The sequence below is a fragment of the Wyeomyia smithii genome, chromosome 2 (assembly GCF_029784165.1).
Source record: "Wyeomyia smithii strain HCP4-BCI-WySm-NY-G18 chromosome 2, ASM2978416v1, whole genome shotgun sequence".
Lineage (NCBI taxonomy): Eukaryota > Metazoa > Arthropoda > Insecta > Diptera > Culicidae > Wyeomyia > Wyeomyia smithii.
The window spans coordinates 99,019,781-99,036,976 of record NC_073695.1 but is presented as its reverse complement, the minus strand read 5'-3'; the positions used below and the strand labels follow the sequence as shown (position 1 = coordinate 99,036,976).

General features: G+C 38.9%; 1 protein-coding gene across 1 annotated transcript in view; it reads left to right on the top strand.

The window, feature by feature from the left end:
• The window catches only part of LOC129722785 (uncharacterized), a 32,345-nt gene extending 18,883 nt beyond the window's left edge, over positions 1-13,462 (top strand). The window contains exons 2-5 of the mRNA XM_055676535.1: positions 10,202-10,552; positions 10,616-10,921; positions 10,988-11,581; positions 11,923-13,462. Of these exons, the coding sequence (XP_055532510.1) occupies positions 10,202-10,552; positions 10,616-10,921; positions 10,988-11,581; positions 11,923-12,735 (2,064 nt within the window). The 3' untranslated portion in view covers positions 12,736-13,462. The remainder of the gene's footprint in view (positions 1-10,201; positions 10,553-10,615; positions 10,922-10,987; positions 11,582-11,922) is intronic.
• Positions 13,463-17,196: the final 3,734 nt, after the last annotated feature.

Sequence of the window (17,196 nt, the reverse complement as noted above, 5' to 3'; positions counted from 1 at the left end):
CACTTCAGTAATATTATTTTATTTCATGAAAAAATATCTATGTTAACTGAAACGTCATTTTCCGTGCTTAAAGAAGCAAAAAAATCTTCATTGGACGAATTCATATTTCCTTCAAACAAAACCGCTACTGGAATCTAGGAATATGACAACACAACGCATTTGCGACGCTCGCTCCAGTATGTCATAGGAAGCTTCACCCAACGCTTCTGTTTATTCCGCTTCTCAAACGCTCAACGCTTCGCTTGATTTGACGCCTCAGTACGACATAGCTCCAGTAAGTCGACTCATTTCAAGAAGAAGTGGTAACATTCAAGTCAACTTCCGTAAGCTATTGGCACTTGGACACGACCATCACAGATTTTGCTCAAAGTTGGGAGAATTGTTCACCTACTGTCTCTTTGGAAAAATCCCAATTTTGGTATCGAATGGAATACCCCCGCTCTCTAGGACCCCCTCTTTATTGCAAAGTCACGCAATTTTTGTCAAAAATCTCTTTTTTTCTTTTTCTTACAATTCATAGACGTAAGATGTCCGAAAAATACTGATAGATGATTTTTGAAGAAAATAAACCAAGGAATCCAGAAAAAATATAAAAAACCAAGGAATCCAGAAAAAATAAAAGTTTGAACCGGAAGTGTTGCCAGATAAATTAATTTTGTATTTGAAAACTAAATTTACATTTTTAGGCAAATGCAGCCATTCTGATTTTAAATTTGATAATTTCATCGTGTTCCTTGGAAAATTTTACACAAGAAACAACTATCATCCCGAGGTGATATGAGCCAAACTCCAGATATAACATTTTTACGAAAAAACTTGTAAACTTCGTAATTATTTCATTTTATAATTTATAGACGTAAGACGCCCGAAAAATAGTGATAGATGAGTTTTGAAGAAAATAAACCAAGGACTCCAGAAAAAATATTGTTTTTGGCCGGAAGTGTTGCCAGATAGATTATTTTTGTATTTTAAAATTAAATTTGCATTTTTCGGCCAGTGCAGCTAATTTTATTTTAAATTTGAAGGTTTCATCGTATTACTCGAAAAATTTTACGTAAGAAGCACTTACCAACTCGTGGTGATATGAGCCAATCTTGAGATATAACATTTTTACGAAAAATTAATTACGAAATTCAGAACTATTTTCGTAAAAATGTTATATCTCGAGATTGGCTCATATTACTCGGGATGATAGTTGTTTCTTTTGTGAAAATTTCCAACGAACACGATGAAGTTATCAAATTTAAAATCAAAATGGCTGCATTTGCCGAAAATGTAAATTTAGTTTTAAAATACAAAAATAATCTGTCTGGCAACACTTCCGGTCAAAAATAATATTTTTCCGGATTTCTTGATTTATTTTCTTCAAATTTATCTATCACTATTTTTCCCGTGTCTCACGTCTATAAATTGTAAAAATAATAATTACGAAGTTTACAACTTTTTTTCGTAAAAATGTTATATCTCGAGATTGACTAGTATTACCTCGGGATGATAGTTGTTTCTTATGTGAAATTTTCCAAGGAACACGATGAAATTATCAAATTTAAAATCAAAATGGCTGCATTTGCCGAAAAATGTAAATTTAATTTTCAAATACAAAAATAATTTATCTGCCAACACTTCCGGACAAAATTTATATTTTTTCTGGATTTCTTGGTTATTTTTTTCAAAAATCATCTATCAGTATTTTTCGGACATCTTACGTCTATGAATTGTAAGAAAAAAAAAGAGATTTTGAACAAAAAATGCGTGACTTTGCAATAAACGGGGGGGTCCCACAGAGCGGGGAGTTTTCCAATCGACACCAAATTTGGGATTTTTCCAAAGTGACAGTAGATGAATAATTCTACCAACTTTGAGCAAAATCTGTGATGGCCGTGTCCAAGTTTGTGCTTTTTCGTGGTCACTTCGTATGGAATGACCCGTATGCTTTTGTTGAAACAATTCATTGTTGCGGTAACATCAATAAAATACTATATCAACAGTTGGTCTATTCGAGTGGAAAAAAATTGAAATAGTGGCCGAAATATGCTTCATCTAAGGCGAGCATGTTTTGGGCATGCTGCCTAACCAAGCTGTGACAGCACTTTGTTCACCAAAAAATGCATTGTTGAACCATATATGCCAAAATAGACACTTAGTGTTTAGTGTTTAGCAGTATCGATTGCTAACGAAACGCTACGATTCAGATACTCACACAATCTCTCCCGAGCCAGGATTTGAACAATTAACGACTGGCTTGCTAGACCAGCATCGTATCTCGAAACCAGCTGGGAAGTTCTTCTAGCTGTATTTATCATAACACCTTAGTCAGAATCATTCTATTTACGTTTATTTCATTAAGTATTATATGTCTGGTAGATATATTTTTTTGCTGAATAGCTTCTTGTGACCACCTATCTCAAATCAACAAAAAGCACTTTCTTCATAAAAAATAATAACGCTCCAAGTTGCAATCTCTGTTCGTCTTAATAAAAGGAGATTTTCACACATTTCAACAGCGAAACCACATTCGGGGCATTTTTTTCTTTCTTTCTTTTGAATGTTTCCGCTGAAATGCATGTTTACACAAAGCAATACTACTTTAGATTGCACCTCATGACATACTTCGTGTTAATATCTTCGGTTCTAAGGTTAACGGTAGCAAAGTCCTGAGGCCATAACAGTTTTCCCCTATTTTCATGTCTTCCTATACGCGTAGCACGAGTTTTAATCCGCACGGGCAAGGCGGAGAAAGTTGTTTAAAATGCGTATCCTTGGAAAAATGTGGCACGGCGATGATTTTTTTAGACCATCAATCATAATTTTATTATCTTAGCAATGAATTTCAATACCTTGGTATTGCTTTGAATCTTTTCCGATTTTAAATACATTAATGATAAATTGATAAATTGCGTTTTTATTTCGAATAAATATAGGTTTCAAAAATTGTTTTCTTCTACTTTCTATATTATCTTCATTTTTTTAATCGATTTCACGCTCTCTCGGGAATTTATCAGAATTCACAAGAGTGCGTTTTATTCCTTCTCACATTCCCCCGCGTGCCATCGCCCGTTGAGCTTTGCATTGTGTATTCGCTAAAACACATTCGTGGTTTAATATTGAAAAATGGTCTGAAACTGTGGGTTGGGCTCGCTGTTAGATCACTGGTAAGTGCTGCACTTAGGAGATGGTTTATAGGGTGATTCAGGATTTGTGTCAAGAAATGAAATTTAAAAATCAACACGAAAAAACTTTGACTAGAAATTTACATGCGCAATCCCTTTTATCATGACTCAGCAGAAAATTTACCGAAGAAAAACTTGACGAGGGTTGATTTCAAGAGCCCTGTGTAATAGTGGGAGAGTATTGGGTTGCTTTGTGCTTAATTGCAAGTTTGTGTACGATAACAGTAAGTCTAGACCCAGAACAGCAATTTTAGTAAATAAGAAGAGAAACTTTGTTTATATTACCGAGTTTATAAGTGACGATATAGTTAGTCCATTGGTTGCACACTTTATAAACTATTGTAAAAAAATAAAGGCCCAATTTATAATAGGGTGTAATGCAAACGCCCATGATAAAATAAAAGAGGCGAAAACCTGCTGAATTATATTGCGTCCAACATTGACATATGTAATAGAGGGAATTCACCTACATTTATAAATTCTAATCGGGAAGAGATCTTTGACTTCTCGATCTGCAGTGATTGTCTAATGGCACATATCTGATGAAGAATCTACCTGATAATTATTAATAAAACCGAACCATTTATTACAGAAAGTTACAGATACTCTTGGTAATACTTGGGATCTATATCGATTCTATTTGAAGAACGACAATACATCTTTAGAATCTTTTTTTTTTGTTCACACAACATTTATTTGACACGGCACAATAAAAAATAATGTTTTACGGAGCCAATTAAGTCTAATGCCGTATGGTCTAAAATATCTTATAAGCTAAAGGCAAATTTTTTATCCTCGCTGCCGACTACGAGCTGGAACTAGATCTATTACTAAAACTAACATGTTTTTTTTTATCCGAGATTCGTTTCGCTGTTAAATGGGCACCTTGATGCTCTTCAAATAGCTGTAAACAAGTAGCATGTATAGCAAGTTTCGCTGAGCGAGGATATCACGAACTGGCACATAGGGCTGTATTCCTCGGGCCCTGAGGGTATCCAAAAAGAGAGATCTGGCGCCGCGGAATTCAGCACACACCTAAACCACGTGTTCAATGTCTTGGTACCCCAATCCACAAACGCAATTATTACTGCTCGCCAGCCCAATACGCAGGAGATGTGCATCTAACCCGTAGTGGTTGGACATAATCCGAGACATCATGCGAATGAAATCTCGTCCTACGTCCAACCCACGAAACCAAGGTTTGGTGGAAACCTTGGGGATGATGTTGGTGTAGCCACCTCCCCAGTTCTCCCTTATCCCACGAGGCCTGCCAGTTGATAAGTGTATTCTGACGTAAAAATTTCAAAAATTCATTGTAGGCAATAGGTCTGTTGTAAATATCACCGTTTGTTGCGCCCACCTTAGCCAAAGTGTTGCCAGGAATGGAACAATGAGAAGGGACCCACACTAAGGTAATCTGAGAAGATTTTTCGGATAAAGCACTCAGATGTTCCCGTATTTTTCCCAGGAAATACGGAGAGTGCCTTACATCCTTCATCGATCGGAGAGCCTCAATAGAACTGAGACTGTCCGTAAAGATGAAGTAATGGTCCGTGGGCATTTTTTCAATAATCCCTAAGGTATACTGAATTGCAGCCAATTCTGCGACGTAAACAGAAGCAGGATTATCGAGCTTGTAGGAGGCGGTAAAATTATTGTTGAAGATACCGAAGCCAGTGGACCCGTTGGGAAGTGATCCATCAGTATAAAACGCATTATCGCAGTTGATGTTTTTGAATTTGTTATAAAATATTTTAGGGATCTGCTGCACGCGTAAATGATCCGGGATTCCACGAGTTTCTTCTATCATGGATGTATCGAAAAACACAGTAGAAACAGAAGTATCTATCATTAGAATCTTGTTCAAAACTAGAAAGTGCCTCTGATGATCTAATTGATAACATTAGTTGAGATGAGCTAGTTGTTCTATTCAACATAGATCATCTAGCAGAGATGTTTCCTAGTGGAATGAGAAACTGGCAAAATTGAGGAAACAATCCAGACAATTGTTCAATCGCCCAAAAGTCACTTATGAGTGGGACCAATTCAAAAAAAAAAAGCCCCTACTTCATAAAACAGAGGATTGAGACAAGACTGAAGATAGGTTTGCACAGAAATCCATAACGATCCAACAGCTGCGAGGCTGCACAAAATTCTTTCAAAAGATATTCAAATGGTCTTCGTAATTTTAGACAATACACTGCCTTGTTGTTTAGCGCATCAAAGTTATTCAATTAAAATAGGGTATCGAACGTCTTCGTCGGTGGTTTTCTTCGGCAGTTTTTCTGCAGAATCTTATGCAAAAGGAAGCCGAAGAAAACCACTGACGAAGACGTTCGATACCCTAGTTATTATATTTTTTTGCCTCTCATCAGAACGTTGCTAATAATGCTAGAAACTTTCAAATCTGGCTATTCTTCTTAGTGGGACGAAATCAAAAATAGTAGGAAGCGGTTTTAGCGTTTCGATGTCTTCAAGAAAGTTTCTCAGTTATATGAATACTTTATTTAGATGGAAAATTTTTTTGCTTGGTTTAAGCTCAGAATAAAAAAAGTAACTTTTTTATTTCTTGATGAACTTGTAACTTTCTTGCGACACATTGTAGAACTAGCTGTTTCGAGCAAGTTTGTAGAGGATTGGAAAATTGGACCTTTTAACCTGACAAATTTATAAAGTATAAAATTAAAGCACCCTCTTCAAATGTGTTTTTGCGTGATAACACTCTTATTTAAATTTTGCCATTATTAAAGTGTTCTACAAACTTCAAACTAAGATTAATTGTCACATTTTCTAGAGGAAAGTGTATCGATATCTCTTAATTTGGAGGAGTTATGTCTGTTTTTGCAATTTTTGACACAATTTTTAAGAGAACATATCTTGCGAAAAGGCAGACATCCAGTTTCATTTTATTCAATTCCTTATTCCCTCCAATTGTGTATATATATCGTTCTGGAATCGAAGGGGATTGATAGTAATTTTTCGGAAATTAAATTACAACTTTGTTGGAATTTGGTTATTTTTTAATCAACTTTTTTTAAATCGGACAATCGGTACCCGTAAATGAGTAAGCCATCCAAACCCACTGTGCGCAGACGGCAAAAGCAACGATAGGAAATACACACTAACCGACCCAATAACAACAACAAACAAATTTCAAACAGAACTCGAATTAGCTCGATAGCTACAATACGACCGCATTTTGTAAAAAACAATTTTGCGTAAATTTTTAATCGCTTGAAATAAATAAAGAACAGCATATTTCGTAGTATGCAAGGTAAGAACATTCAGCATTGCATTCATGTTGTGTTCTTGTGTTTGTGGCCTTGAGAAAAACTTATAAAAATTTGTGCAGGAGGAGTGAAACAATTCACTTTTAGCTAGTGTGTTTCGTAATAGCTTTTGCTTCGGCCCCAGCGTTCTTGGCTAGCTCTCGTGATAGCAGCAAAAGTATAGGAGTCCTAACTTGGCTGCTTTGGCGCTTGTCCGTGGCCCGCTTGTGTTCTTGGTGTCTTCTGAACGAAGTCCTTGTTGACGGTTGAACAGATGATGAAAAACTAATGAGCGCGTAGTCCAACCCTTTTTGCTTTCTTCCATAATACCACATCCGCGACCCCGTATACTTGTAGCTTTAGTCCTCTCCGTAGCTACTCAAGACAATTGCACAGGTTTATTTCATCACATCATCATTTACTCGTCCATTGACTTTCGCGCGATTCGGGTGTATCGCTTTCAGTTCACATTAATTTTTTGTGTTTCTCGTGACTAAGTTTCTGCAACGTCGGTGGTAAATTTAGAAGAAGACACATAGCCAATCCTAAGGCTGTTAACGTATGACTGTCTCTTTCCGGACAGATGAAAGCGGCAGAGACTGGTCTTAATACCGAAGGCTGGGAAACCGCCTGAAAACCCATCGGCATATAGGCCCATCTGCCTGCTGGACATTGCGGTCAAGGTGCTTGGGAGGTTTATCCTCAACAGGCTGGTGAGAAACACAGAGAGTGTACACGGTCTGGTAAGTAACCAGTTCGGCTTCCGGAAGGGCAGGTCTACGCTGGATGCCATCTCCTCCGTCACCAAGACGTCGGAGGAGCACTCCAGCGCAAGAGAAGGGAATACGCTATTGCGCAATCGTCACGCTCGACGTGAAGAATGCGTTAAATAGCGCCAGTTGATCGCTGTACAAGGTTCTGAAAAATTACTTCCAGAATCGAGTACTTGTTTACAACACGGAGGAGGGTCAAAAGTTGTGGAATGTCATGTATGACGGAGTGTTGAAACTCAAGTTCCCTGTAGGGGTTGTGATCATTGGCTTTGCAGACAACATAACGCTGAAGGTTTACGGCGAGTCGATCAAGAAGGTCGAGTTGACGGCCGCGCACTGTAAACGCAAGGTCAAGGACTGTATGCGCTTCAGGAAACTAAAGCTTGCGCATCATAAGACGGAGGTCACGGTTGTGAACAACCGTAAATCGGAGCAACAGGCGGTGGTCAGAGTCGGAGACTGCGCCATCACCTCAAAGTTATCTCTGAAGCTCTTGGGGTTTCTATGGACGATAAGCTCACCTCATCGGCTATTGCAGCACTATCTCGTATGATGTCCAATAGCTTGGCGGTTTATGGCAGCAAGCGAAGACTTTTTCTCAATCCCCTCCCCCATTCATGCGTTACGTAATTTGTGTACGACGCCTGATGAAACATCCACTAGCGAATGAGAATCCGGTTACAATTCCGAAGCCTGTTGAGTATATGTTTGCATTGGCGTGCACACCGGAAACGATGGATCTTTGTAACCATGGCAGCATGATTCCTTTCCTTCGAGAAGCCAACAAAACATATCGGAAGAGTTTTCTTTTCTGTTTAACAGTCATACTAGCCATGGAAGTCTTTCATAGAGAGATATGGTTGGACAGGCTGGTTGTATTCCCTTCTTGGACCATAAAAACTGAAGTCTGGGGCACGCAAACTCTCAACAGCTTGCACTGAATTCGAGCAGATCTCCAAGGTTAAGAGTCTCTAGTCGATAAATCAATGTAGGTAAGAGAAGTCGGCAAATTAAATCCGTAATCTCGAGATAAGGATTAGTTCTGAAGACTGGGATGACTCGGGCTACGGGACTGCCGAGTCGCCGGTCTGCGCGTACTCCCGCTCTACCTGGGTGTCGCCTCGTGGGCCTACCGATGCTTCTGCTTCAGTGCACTCTGGGGTGTCCGGTTGTGCGGTGGTGTGGGTCGCCCGTTTGTCAGTACGTCGGACACGCGTGCTCTTGCTCGCTCGCCGCGTCCGGGTTCATACGCTTCCCGATAAACAATTTAGATAAACAATTTAGAACTATCACAGCTGAGAGAATCCGACAGTCTAATTAAAACAAAGCATTGTGATGACCTCCGCAGGTGTTGACACAATATGATTTCTGCCTAGTGCCCTGAATGTCAACCTGAAGAAATTCAAGCAAGCGTGGGTAATCGGCGGAAGTAACTATGACTCTCTTAAGGTAGCATATGCCAAATGTTCGTTTTCGTAGGTGTGATCCCCTAGTTTAGTCCGAACGACCAACAGTAAGTAAGGACAGCATACATCTCAGACAATCGAGCCGGCCGTAGGCCGAGAGTGTTTTTTAAAAACGGCAGAATTGAACTTTGTGAATTCTCAGCCTCATGGTGTTTTCAGCCTCATGTAGCTTTCAGCCTTTCGTGATTCCAACCTTTCGGATTTCAGCCTTTCGTGTTCTTTTAAGTTTCCTCTCGCAGTAAACCCGTTTTCTCATACAAGTTTTCATACAAATTTGAAATGCAATGCGCCAAGCGGGATTAAAACCAATCGACTTCCTATAGGTCAATCCCAAACCCAAAGCCCCTAAGTGGAACCAAAAAAATCTGGTTCTGGAAAATCGAACACTTTTTTTACTGCGGTTATCGCGAAAATAGTTTTTTCGGAAAAATATTTTTCTGGGAAATGGTACATTCGGAAAAATATTTTTCGAGGAAATAGTACATTCGGCCAAAGAACTTTCGGGGAACTGACCTTCGGGGAATCGGTACATTCGGGGAAACAGGTTTCGGGATAATGGTTTCAAGGGAATTGTTATATAATCGATTGAATCGATTGATAAGCTGTAGTACAGCCAAAATTCGTTTAATAACAGCTTTCAAGCCATAAATCTACAAAACACCCGGAACTTATCGAGGAACTCTCGCAGAGTGATAATTTGACCCGTCGTGGACCGCATCTGCCAAAAACCAGGTATTCGCCTACGTAGGGTTCCGTCAATGGTCTCAATCTGAAAAACAGTATACGGGAGAGCACTTTGTATGCGAAGTTGAGCAATGTTATGCCTCGATAGTTGCAACAATCCGCTTTTCTGTAGATTGGGTTTATGAGGCCTTCCACCAGTCGTTTCATCTACCCAGATCTTCAGTATGATCTGATGGATTGCATAGTACAGCCGCTCGCTTTCCGCTTTTCGTTCGATCGGGATCTTCCTCAGTAGCCTTGCCGTATCTCAGCTCACTAATCGCCTTTTTAACCTTCTCTTGTGTTGGTGGCTCCACAGCCTGTTCGTCGCTCATAATCCTCATCCTGTCGTGTTTTGCTCGTTCTCCACCGTTCAATAGCACCTGAAAGTGGTTCTCCACCTAACTTGCAACCGTCGTGTTTATCCGTAAGCAGGTTGCCGTTCTTGTCATTGCACATGATCGGCACAGGAAAATTCCAGATTCTTACTCTGTTGACTGTTCTATAGAAGATCCTCACGTCGTTTCTAGCAAAGTTGTCCTCTGCGCTGGCGAGTACCTTCCTCGTTCTCCAGCTTCTTTCGACGGTGATCCAGCTCTCTGGTGTATTCTTCTCCCAGACCATCAGCTGAAACGCATCGTCCTCTCTAATGGTCAGAGTCAATGTTTGATCCCCAGTAAGACCTCACATCAGTAACATCCGGAAAGTGCCGACTTTCAATCAGTATTACATTACATTACCAAACTAAAGCATGCAATATAACAACAGTCACCCAAAATTTTCTTTTTTGCACATTTCAGTCTCAGATCCTGGAGAAGGTCAAGTCCGACCGTATTCCCGCAACCAAACCGGACGAAGATCGTCGCCGGCGAACGATTATCGTCGAAAAGAAGAACGGTTCCTACGGCTTCACGTTGCAAAGCTACGGGATCCACTATAAGAAGGAACAGGAGGTGGAAATGATAACCTACGTTGATTATGTGGAGTACGATGGACCGGCCTACCGAGCAGGAATGCGTGAAGGTGACGTGATTTTGTCGATCAACGGGTATGACATGGAAAAGGCCGAACACAAGACACTGGTAAACTTTATCAAAAACTGTGATAACCGGATGCGAATGGTGGTGCTGTTTGAGGATTGCTGCAGAAAGGTCTCCAGGCAAAAAGGTAACGCGTTGTTCTGATACAAACTAAAGTTTTGAACATGTTTCTAGGTTGAACTTCATCTCAAGTACATAGAACTCCAGGAACTGTTGAAAAGTAAAATGAACGATCTTGAAAGAATCTGTCTTCGTGAACGAGAATTGCTAGAGGGAAAATGGAAAACGCATAGCTTGCCAGCACGCAAGAAAACGACTGTTTCCAGTGATGATATTGATCCAGGTTCTACGACTGATATAGAATCAGCGTCTGGTCCATCATTCTGTCGCCCGGCCGCTTCTACTGAAGACGTTAAAAAGTTACTACGACAGAAACCCTACATCGTACCACCACCCACCCAATTTATGCTAGCGTACCATGTAAATATATAAGAATTTCCAAAAATGCTATTACTAACCATTACTTCAATTCTATTTCTTAAATAGTGTTTGGACAGCAATTATCGTTACGTAATCCATCCCTCAAACTCACCAAGTGGTAGCGGAAATGCTGACTACTCATCCGGTGCTGCCTCATTCAATACTAGTTGTGCTCAATCGTCGGCCAAATTGTGTAAGGATCATCAATATGTTATCCGCGGTTCTTCCCTTGACAATAGTAGTTTAGGAGGCAGAAGCACTGCCAACAACCAACAGCCAAAGTCTACTTCACCTACGAAAAGTCTTCACAACTACGATACCAAATCGACAAAGTCGGCTTCCCGTCGACACTTGCATGGTCACTCGTGCAATCCTTGCATGGGCCATTTCCTGCGAAGTGGGGATAAAACTGGCAAGGCCGCTGATAAGGACAACACCAGCTTGGATGCATACGATCTTGCCAGTCCGTGCTGTGATCCACAGTGTGTTCCCACTAGGCGAAAATCAAAGCACCATAAAGATCATCACCACAAGCACAAACATCGTGGCAAGGAGACGAAGGAAGGTGGCAAAGATCGCATCCCTCGTCCCAAGTCGCAGCCTCACATCTCGCCTCAATCGCAGCCCAACTACCAGTATCGCCATAGCAAAGACAAGCATGTAAGTTTTAAAGCCTAGTGGCAAATTACATCGATTGTTAGAGAGACACATTTTAAATAGTTTCATGGATTACAAAACTCGAAAACATAATTTTTTTAATTAGGATCCATAAACTATACAACCTCCCATATGTAATGTTTCGTTTTGTTAATTTTATTTACACAAGATAGCGACAAATTATGAAAAAAATTAATTGGTTATAGGTAATCTATAGAAACCTCCCCAGCATGATTACGTAGTTCTGTACAAACATTCAATACAGTATTTTGATGCTAGGCCACGAAAAAATATCATCTACCATTTTCCCCATTCCTTATCGCATTTCCATCCCTTTTTCTTAGGAGCACCATCACGCCAAAGTGTACGATCTAAACGCTAGTCTTACCAGTCATTGTAGCCTTCATTCATGCACATCTAGCGAGTTCAATGCCGCAGCTGAGAATTCGCCTGCATCCTACAGCACTTCAATCAGTTCCGATACGCTTTACTGGGAACCGCACAGCGAAGCGACGCCGGCATCCGCGGGATCAGCCCACAAGAAGCCGCCGCCGACCAGTTCCGCTGGCCCTAGTCGGCCGCATACTCACCAGCATCATTACTATGTGCAGAAATACGTGAACCCACACACTGGACAGATTCAGCCAATCGCGATGTATGCTGGACCTCCGGTGCACAAACCCAAATCATGGGACAACCTCGCAATGAAAAGTTACGGCGGTTACGGGTACGGTTATGGCTATCTCGAGATGGGTAAAGCAAACATTCCAGCGCAGACTCGCACTCAGACCACTATCACCATCCAGCATCGGAACTCGATTCCGAAAAAGAACGGCTACGAACGATATTCGGCCTTTGTGGACGTTGAGAATTACGCGCCACCACCGACACAGTTCCTACAGGAGACAACTACAACAACGACAACGATCACCACGAATTCGACGGAGAATCTTTTAGGACCCTTTAACGTTTCCGACACTAGTTTAGCCTGCGAATGCGTCGAGGGCCCATCGGCAACAAACAGCACAGGGGCCAACAGTGCTGCTAGCACAATGGAAATTCTTCACGATAAATCTGGCTACTATTCTAGTCTAGGAGGGGCAGGAACTGGTGGGAAAAAGCAAATGGCCAATTTAACCGAAATCGCTCGACTATAATCAGCTTTCCAGCTAGATATAAAAAATACAGGTGCTTTCTAGAATGCTAGTTGCGTTTTTTTCGTGAGCTGGCGTGCGTTCTACGCATTCGTTGTAATATTTTGTATTCTCACCGGCGTTTATCGTTTTTACGCCCTGCGAAGAAAAACAAAAACATTAAACTTTAGAAACTAAAGTTTTCAGTTCGTTTCTCGTCTAATAATGTAAAATGTTTAGTGTGCTTACTAAATACAGTCGTAATATCGAACGAAAATATTCCAAATTAAAATTGTAATCTAATCAATTCAGAAGCCAAAGTACCAAACGGAACCATCAAATCTATACAGTTTTCCTAAAAGTAGGAAGTTGAGAATATTATTTTCTTATAAGTAACGATGAAATCCAATACGTTAATCATTTAGGTAATAGGAGAGCAATTTCTGTATTTGTAGTATACTGAGGTAATCGAACACAGTTCTGTTTCTCAGAGGTAATCAGATAAAGGCCATAACATAGAATAGATTCTGCTTGATTACAACAACTTTGCATGATTCACTTGGACGCCCAAGCTACGTTACATAGAAACCATCGATACCTAAACCATGATTCACAGGATGAAATCCGGAGAAGCAGTTTGTCTACAATTTATTGCAGCTTCCAGAAAAAAGGACTTCAACGAAATAGATAAGGAGAGAAAAAGACCCCACATAAATGTAAATTTGTCATAATAAAACGCGTAGATGATAAACTTATGTGGAAATAATTTGAAATATCCGACATCCATTTGAAGGTTTTTCTATCAAATAAGGAAAGGGTTGTTCGTAACTTAAATGTTTAATAATACTCAACAACATTTTCAACACGTTTAGATGTGTGCTGGAAATAATCTTAGAACTGGCTTGTTTACTATAAAAAAGCCTATCGATACAATCAAGGGGTTATATACCTTTTTGATCGAGAAAAATGAGGAAAGTTTGAATTTATTTTTAAGTGCATAGCACCATTTTTATTGCATCAAAGTGGTATTTTCCTGAAAGTACAGTTTATCAGCAACAAAAATTACTGGAGTAATGGAGTAAATTATTTCTGGAGTAATGGCCGTTTTCCCGAAGCGCTTTTTTTCGCAGAGGCTTGCGGTGATCCTAATAAAGACTCAGCGGGTCAACTGAATTTAAAAAACTCATATTATCTCATTAGTTTAGAAGTGTGCCGTGTCCTTGAACGATCGCTTTTATGAGTATTTTGTTTTCAGTGCAAACGGGAACGTTTTTCCCAAAAAATGCACGTTTTGATCGCTAAAAATTGCATTAAAAATTTTTCTGGGCAAAATGTAACTGTATGTTTCAAAGAGCGATCGTTCAAGGACCGGCGAATTTAATAACGAAAATTAAAAAAAAAGATGAAGGAGATCGGTTCAATATTTTTTCCCGCAATCAGAATCACGGCAAAGTCATTTTTCGAAAAACACTATTCCGAGATAATCGCGTTTAAAGTTTCAAGTTTAGCTTATGCAAGGCGTGTTGCAAATCGCCCTAACTTTCGCCCTATTGCTCAGATCTTAATGAAAATTTGTGAAAATGTTTTCAAGATGTTGTAGTTCAAGATATTGTAAAAAAAAATTTACGATTTTTGGAAAACTAAAAAGGTATATAACCCCTTAAGGATGCTATTAGGGGCCGTTCCTAAACCACGTGGTAATATTTGCGACTTCAACCACGTGGTCTCTTTATTTTTCAAGTGCCGAAAATTCGCTTATTTTTTTTACATTTTTATTGTTAAACTTTAAGTACATTCTATATTTCTAAAATGCAAAAGCTTCATACTTGACTAAGTGGCAACAACAAATTATAAGTCAGAAAAAAAGACCACGTGGTCATTTCGTCAACCCCCCCCCCCCCCACCACCGTGTATGGTCTTTCGTGGTCTTTTGACAAACCCCCCCGTCCCCCTCTTTATGACCACGTGGTTTAGGAACGGCCCCTTATCAAACCAATTCAAAGTACAGTCAAACCTGTTTATGTGCGAAATTTTTTATGCGGTTATTTTATTTGTGCGACTTTTTTTGTGCGAATTTTTTGTGTGGTATATAAAAAAGGATCACATCCGACAAGATTTCCAGCCATTTAGTTTTTCCAATCCTTGGAATGAATTTCAACGCATTACATAAGTGTTGCGTCAGAAACTCACTATTTGAACCAGTTTTACGAAGGAAAAGTCACGTATTGCTAGCCTACGAAGGATAGCGGTTGGAAAGATTAGTATGTTTAAAAAAGTTACGGTTATCAATCATTTGTTTCATTATTGTTCTCAAAGGTATTCTAAATCAGAATCATCAATTTTCGAGTTATTTTTAACTGAGAATTTTTTTATGCGCTCCCTATCCACCGCATAAATTTTTTTTTTCAATAATGTTGTGGAAACATTGTTTCATAGCTGCACATGAAGTTTAAAATGATTTTTTATGCAATTTATTTTGTGCGGTCCCTATCCCTCGCACAAAAACAGGTTTGACTGCAATTGTGTTTGATTTTTGTTTGATTCGAGAAAAGAAGCGCTATTTAAAGGTTAAAAAGAGAAATTATTAATTGAGTTTTACAAGCATTCGAAGAAATTTTCCACTTTTGCAAGCAGAAAGAAAAAATGTCTAAGCTTTTGGCACCAAATTTTTTTTCTTTTACGTAGGTTGAACAAAGGTTTTATGCATCCTGGAGAAAAATCAAAAAGTTCAGAAATGAATAGTAGAGTGCCAATCATCGTATAAAACAAAAGTGACCAGAAAATTTCAAAAAGAAACCCTATACAAAATGTTCACCTGCCCGTAAAAACACCCTGTGCAGAATTTTAACTCAATCGGACTTAAAATGGGATAGCGCAAAGTGATTGAAGTTTGGCATTTTTGAAATCCGAAAAACCACCCAAGGGGGGTACCATGGAACGGGGTGAAATTGATCAATTTTTATAACAATTTTTTTTTTTTCGATATGCTTAAAATAAATGATGATTTCTGTACTGAAAAATATCATTTACAGTTAGTTAAAATTTGTTTATTTTGGTTCACGAGCTGCTTGTTGCTAAATTTGCTCCTTATTGATCATCGTTAGACCGATTTCAATTCGGTTTGTTGCAAAAGCTCAAAAACTAGCTCTGAAATTAAAATCTTTGTGGTTTCCTGCGAATTCATCAGTATTTCTTTAATGGTATGGAATGATCATTGTTGAAAATTACATTTTTTGAGCTTTTAACAAACTTTACTCACTTCTCCAAATTTACCGTAATGAAACCTCAACTAAGATTACTTTAAGTAATCCATGTACCTCCTGTGTGTGATTTTGCAAATGACATGAAAGCATTCAATATTTTCCGCGAGACACAATCTTAATTTTGGTTGAGATAATTTTTTTTTTTCACAGAGTAGTTTTTTTTAAACATTTTGTAAAATTGTTTTGTGATATCTTGCCATTTTACATGGTATTTTTTCCAATTCAACCTTGCCACCCTAACGGCAATGATTTAATAAATATTATATTTTCAGGACTTTTTCTATTGGTAATCAGTGAAAAGTTTTTTTTTTCATTTTATACTCATTCAATATTGTTTTTTGTTACTTGGAAACTTGTTCGATCAAATTTGATTGAGTTTTGACTGAGTTAGAAGATTTTTTTGAAAATATGAAAAATTGCACCGGGCATGCAAGGGTTAACTTTGACAGGTATGTGAATAATGCAAAAGTTGCGTTTAAGGACACGTTAACATTGCCTAGTGTTGTAAGAACAATGTCTTTTGATTAGTATTTTTTATCACGAATTTTCAGGTGATCAATTTCACCCCACTGATTAATTTCACCCCATTCCACGGTACGTGAAATTCCGGTTTTTGAATTTTTTTTGATGTCAAATGACTTAAAAACGTATGAAACGTCAAGATCTGGTGTCATCTGAGAAAAAAAAACTTGTTTAAATCGACTCTCTGGGACTTTTTTTTTAATTGTGGAAGTCGGAGTTTAAAACATTTAGAATTTATTTAATGAAATTGATCGCTAGTCTGTCGAATTTGCCTGTAAAATTTCACCTTCCGGGCTACTCGCCAGTGATTCAGCTCTCTTATTTCTATCAGATGTGGGGTTAGCTGGAAGTGTGTTTGTCTCTCTGTAAGCTGGTTGAGACACTTTGGAGTGGAGAAAGAAGCAGTGTGGTGAAAGCATTTGCTACACGCAGGCACATACTGGAAGGGAAGTGCGCGGTGAATTTTTTCTCCTCTCCTTTCACATACTGAGGAGAATGACAAGCATGATATACACTATAACTAGCATCGAATACATTATGTTTCATTAGGGTGGTTCATTTATTCGACATAGGGTGGTTCATAATATTGTGTAAAAATGAGTATAAAATGAAAAAAAAAACTTTTCACTGATTACCAATAGAGAAAGTCCTGAAAATATAATATTTATTATATCATTGCCGTTAGAGTGGCAAGGTTGAA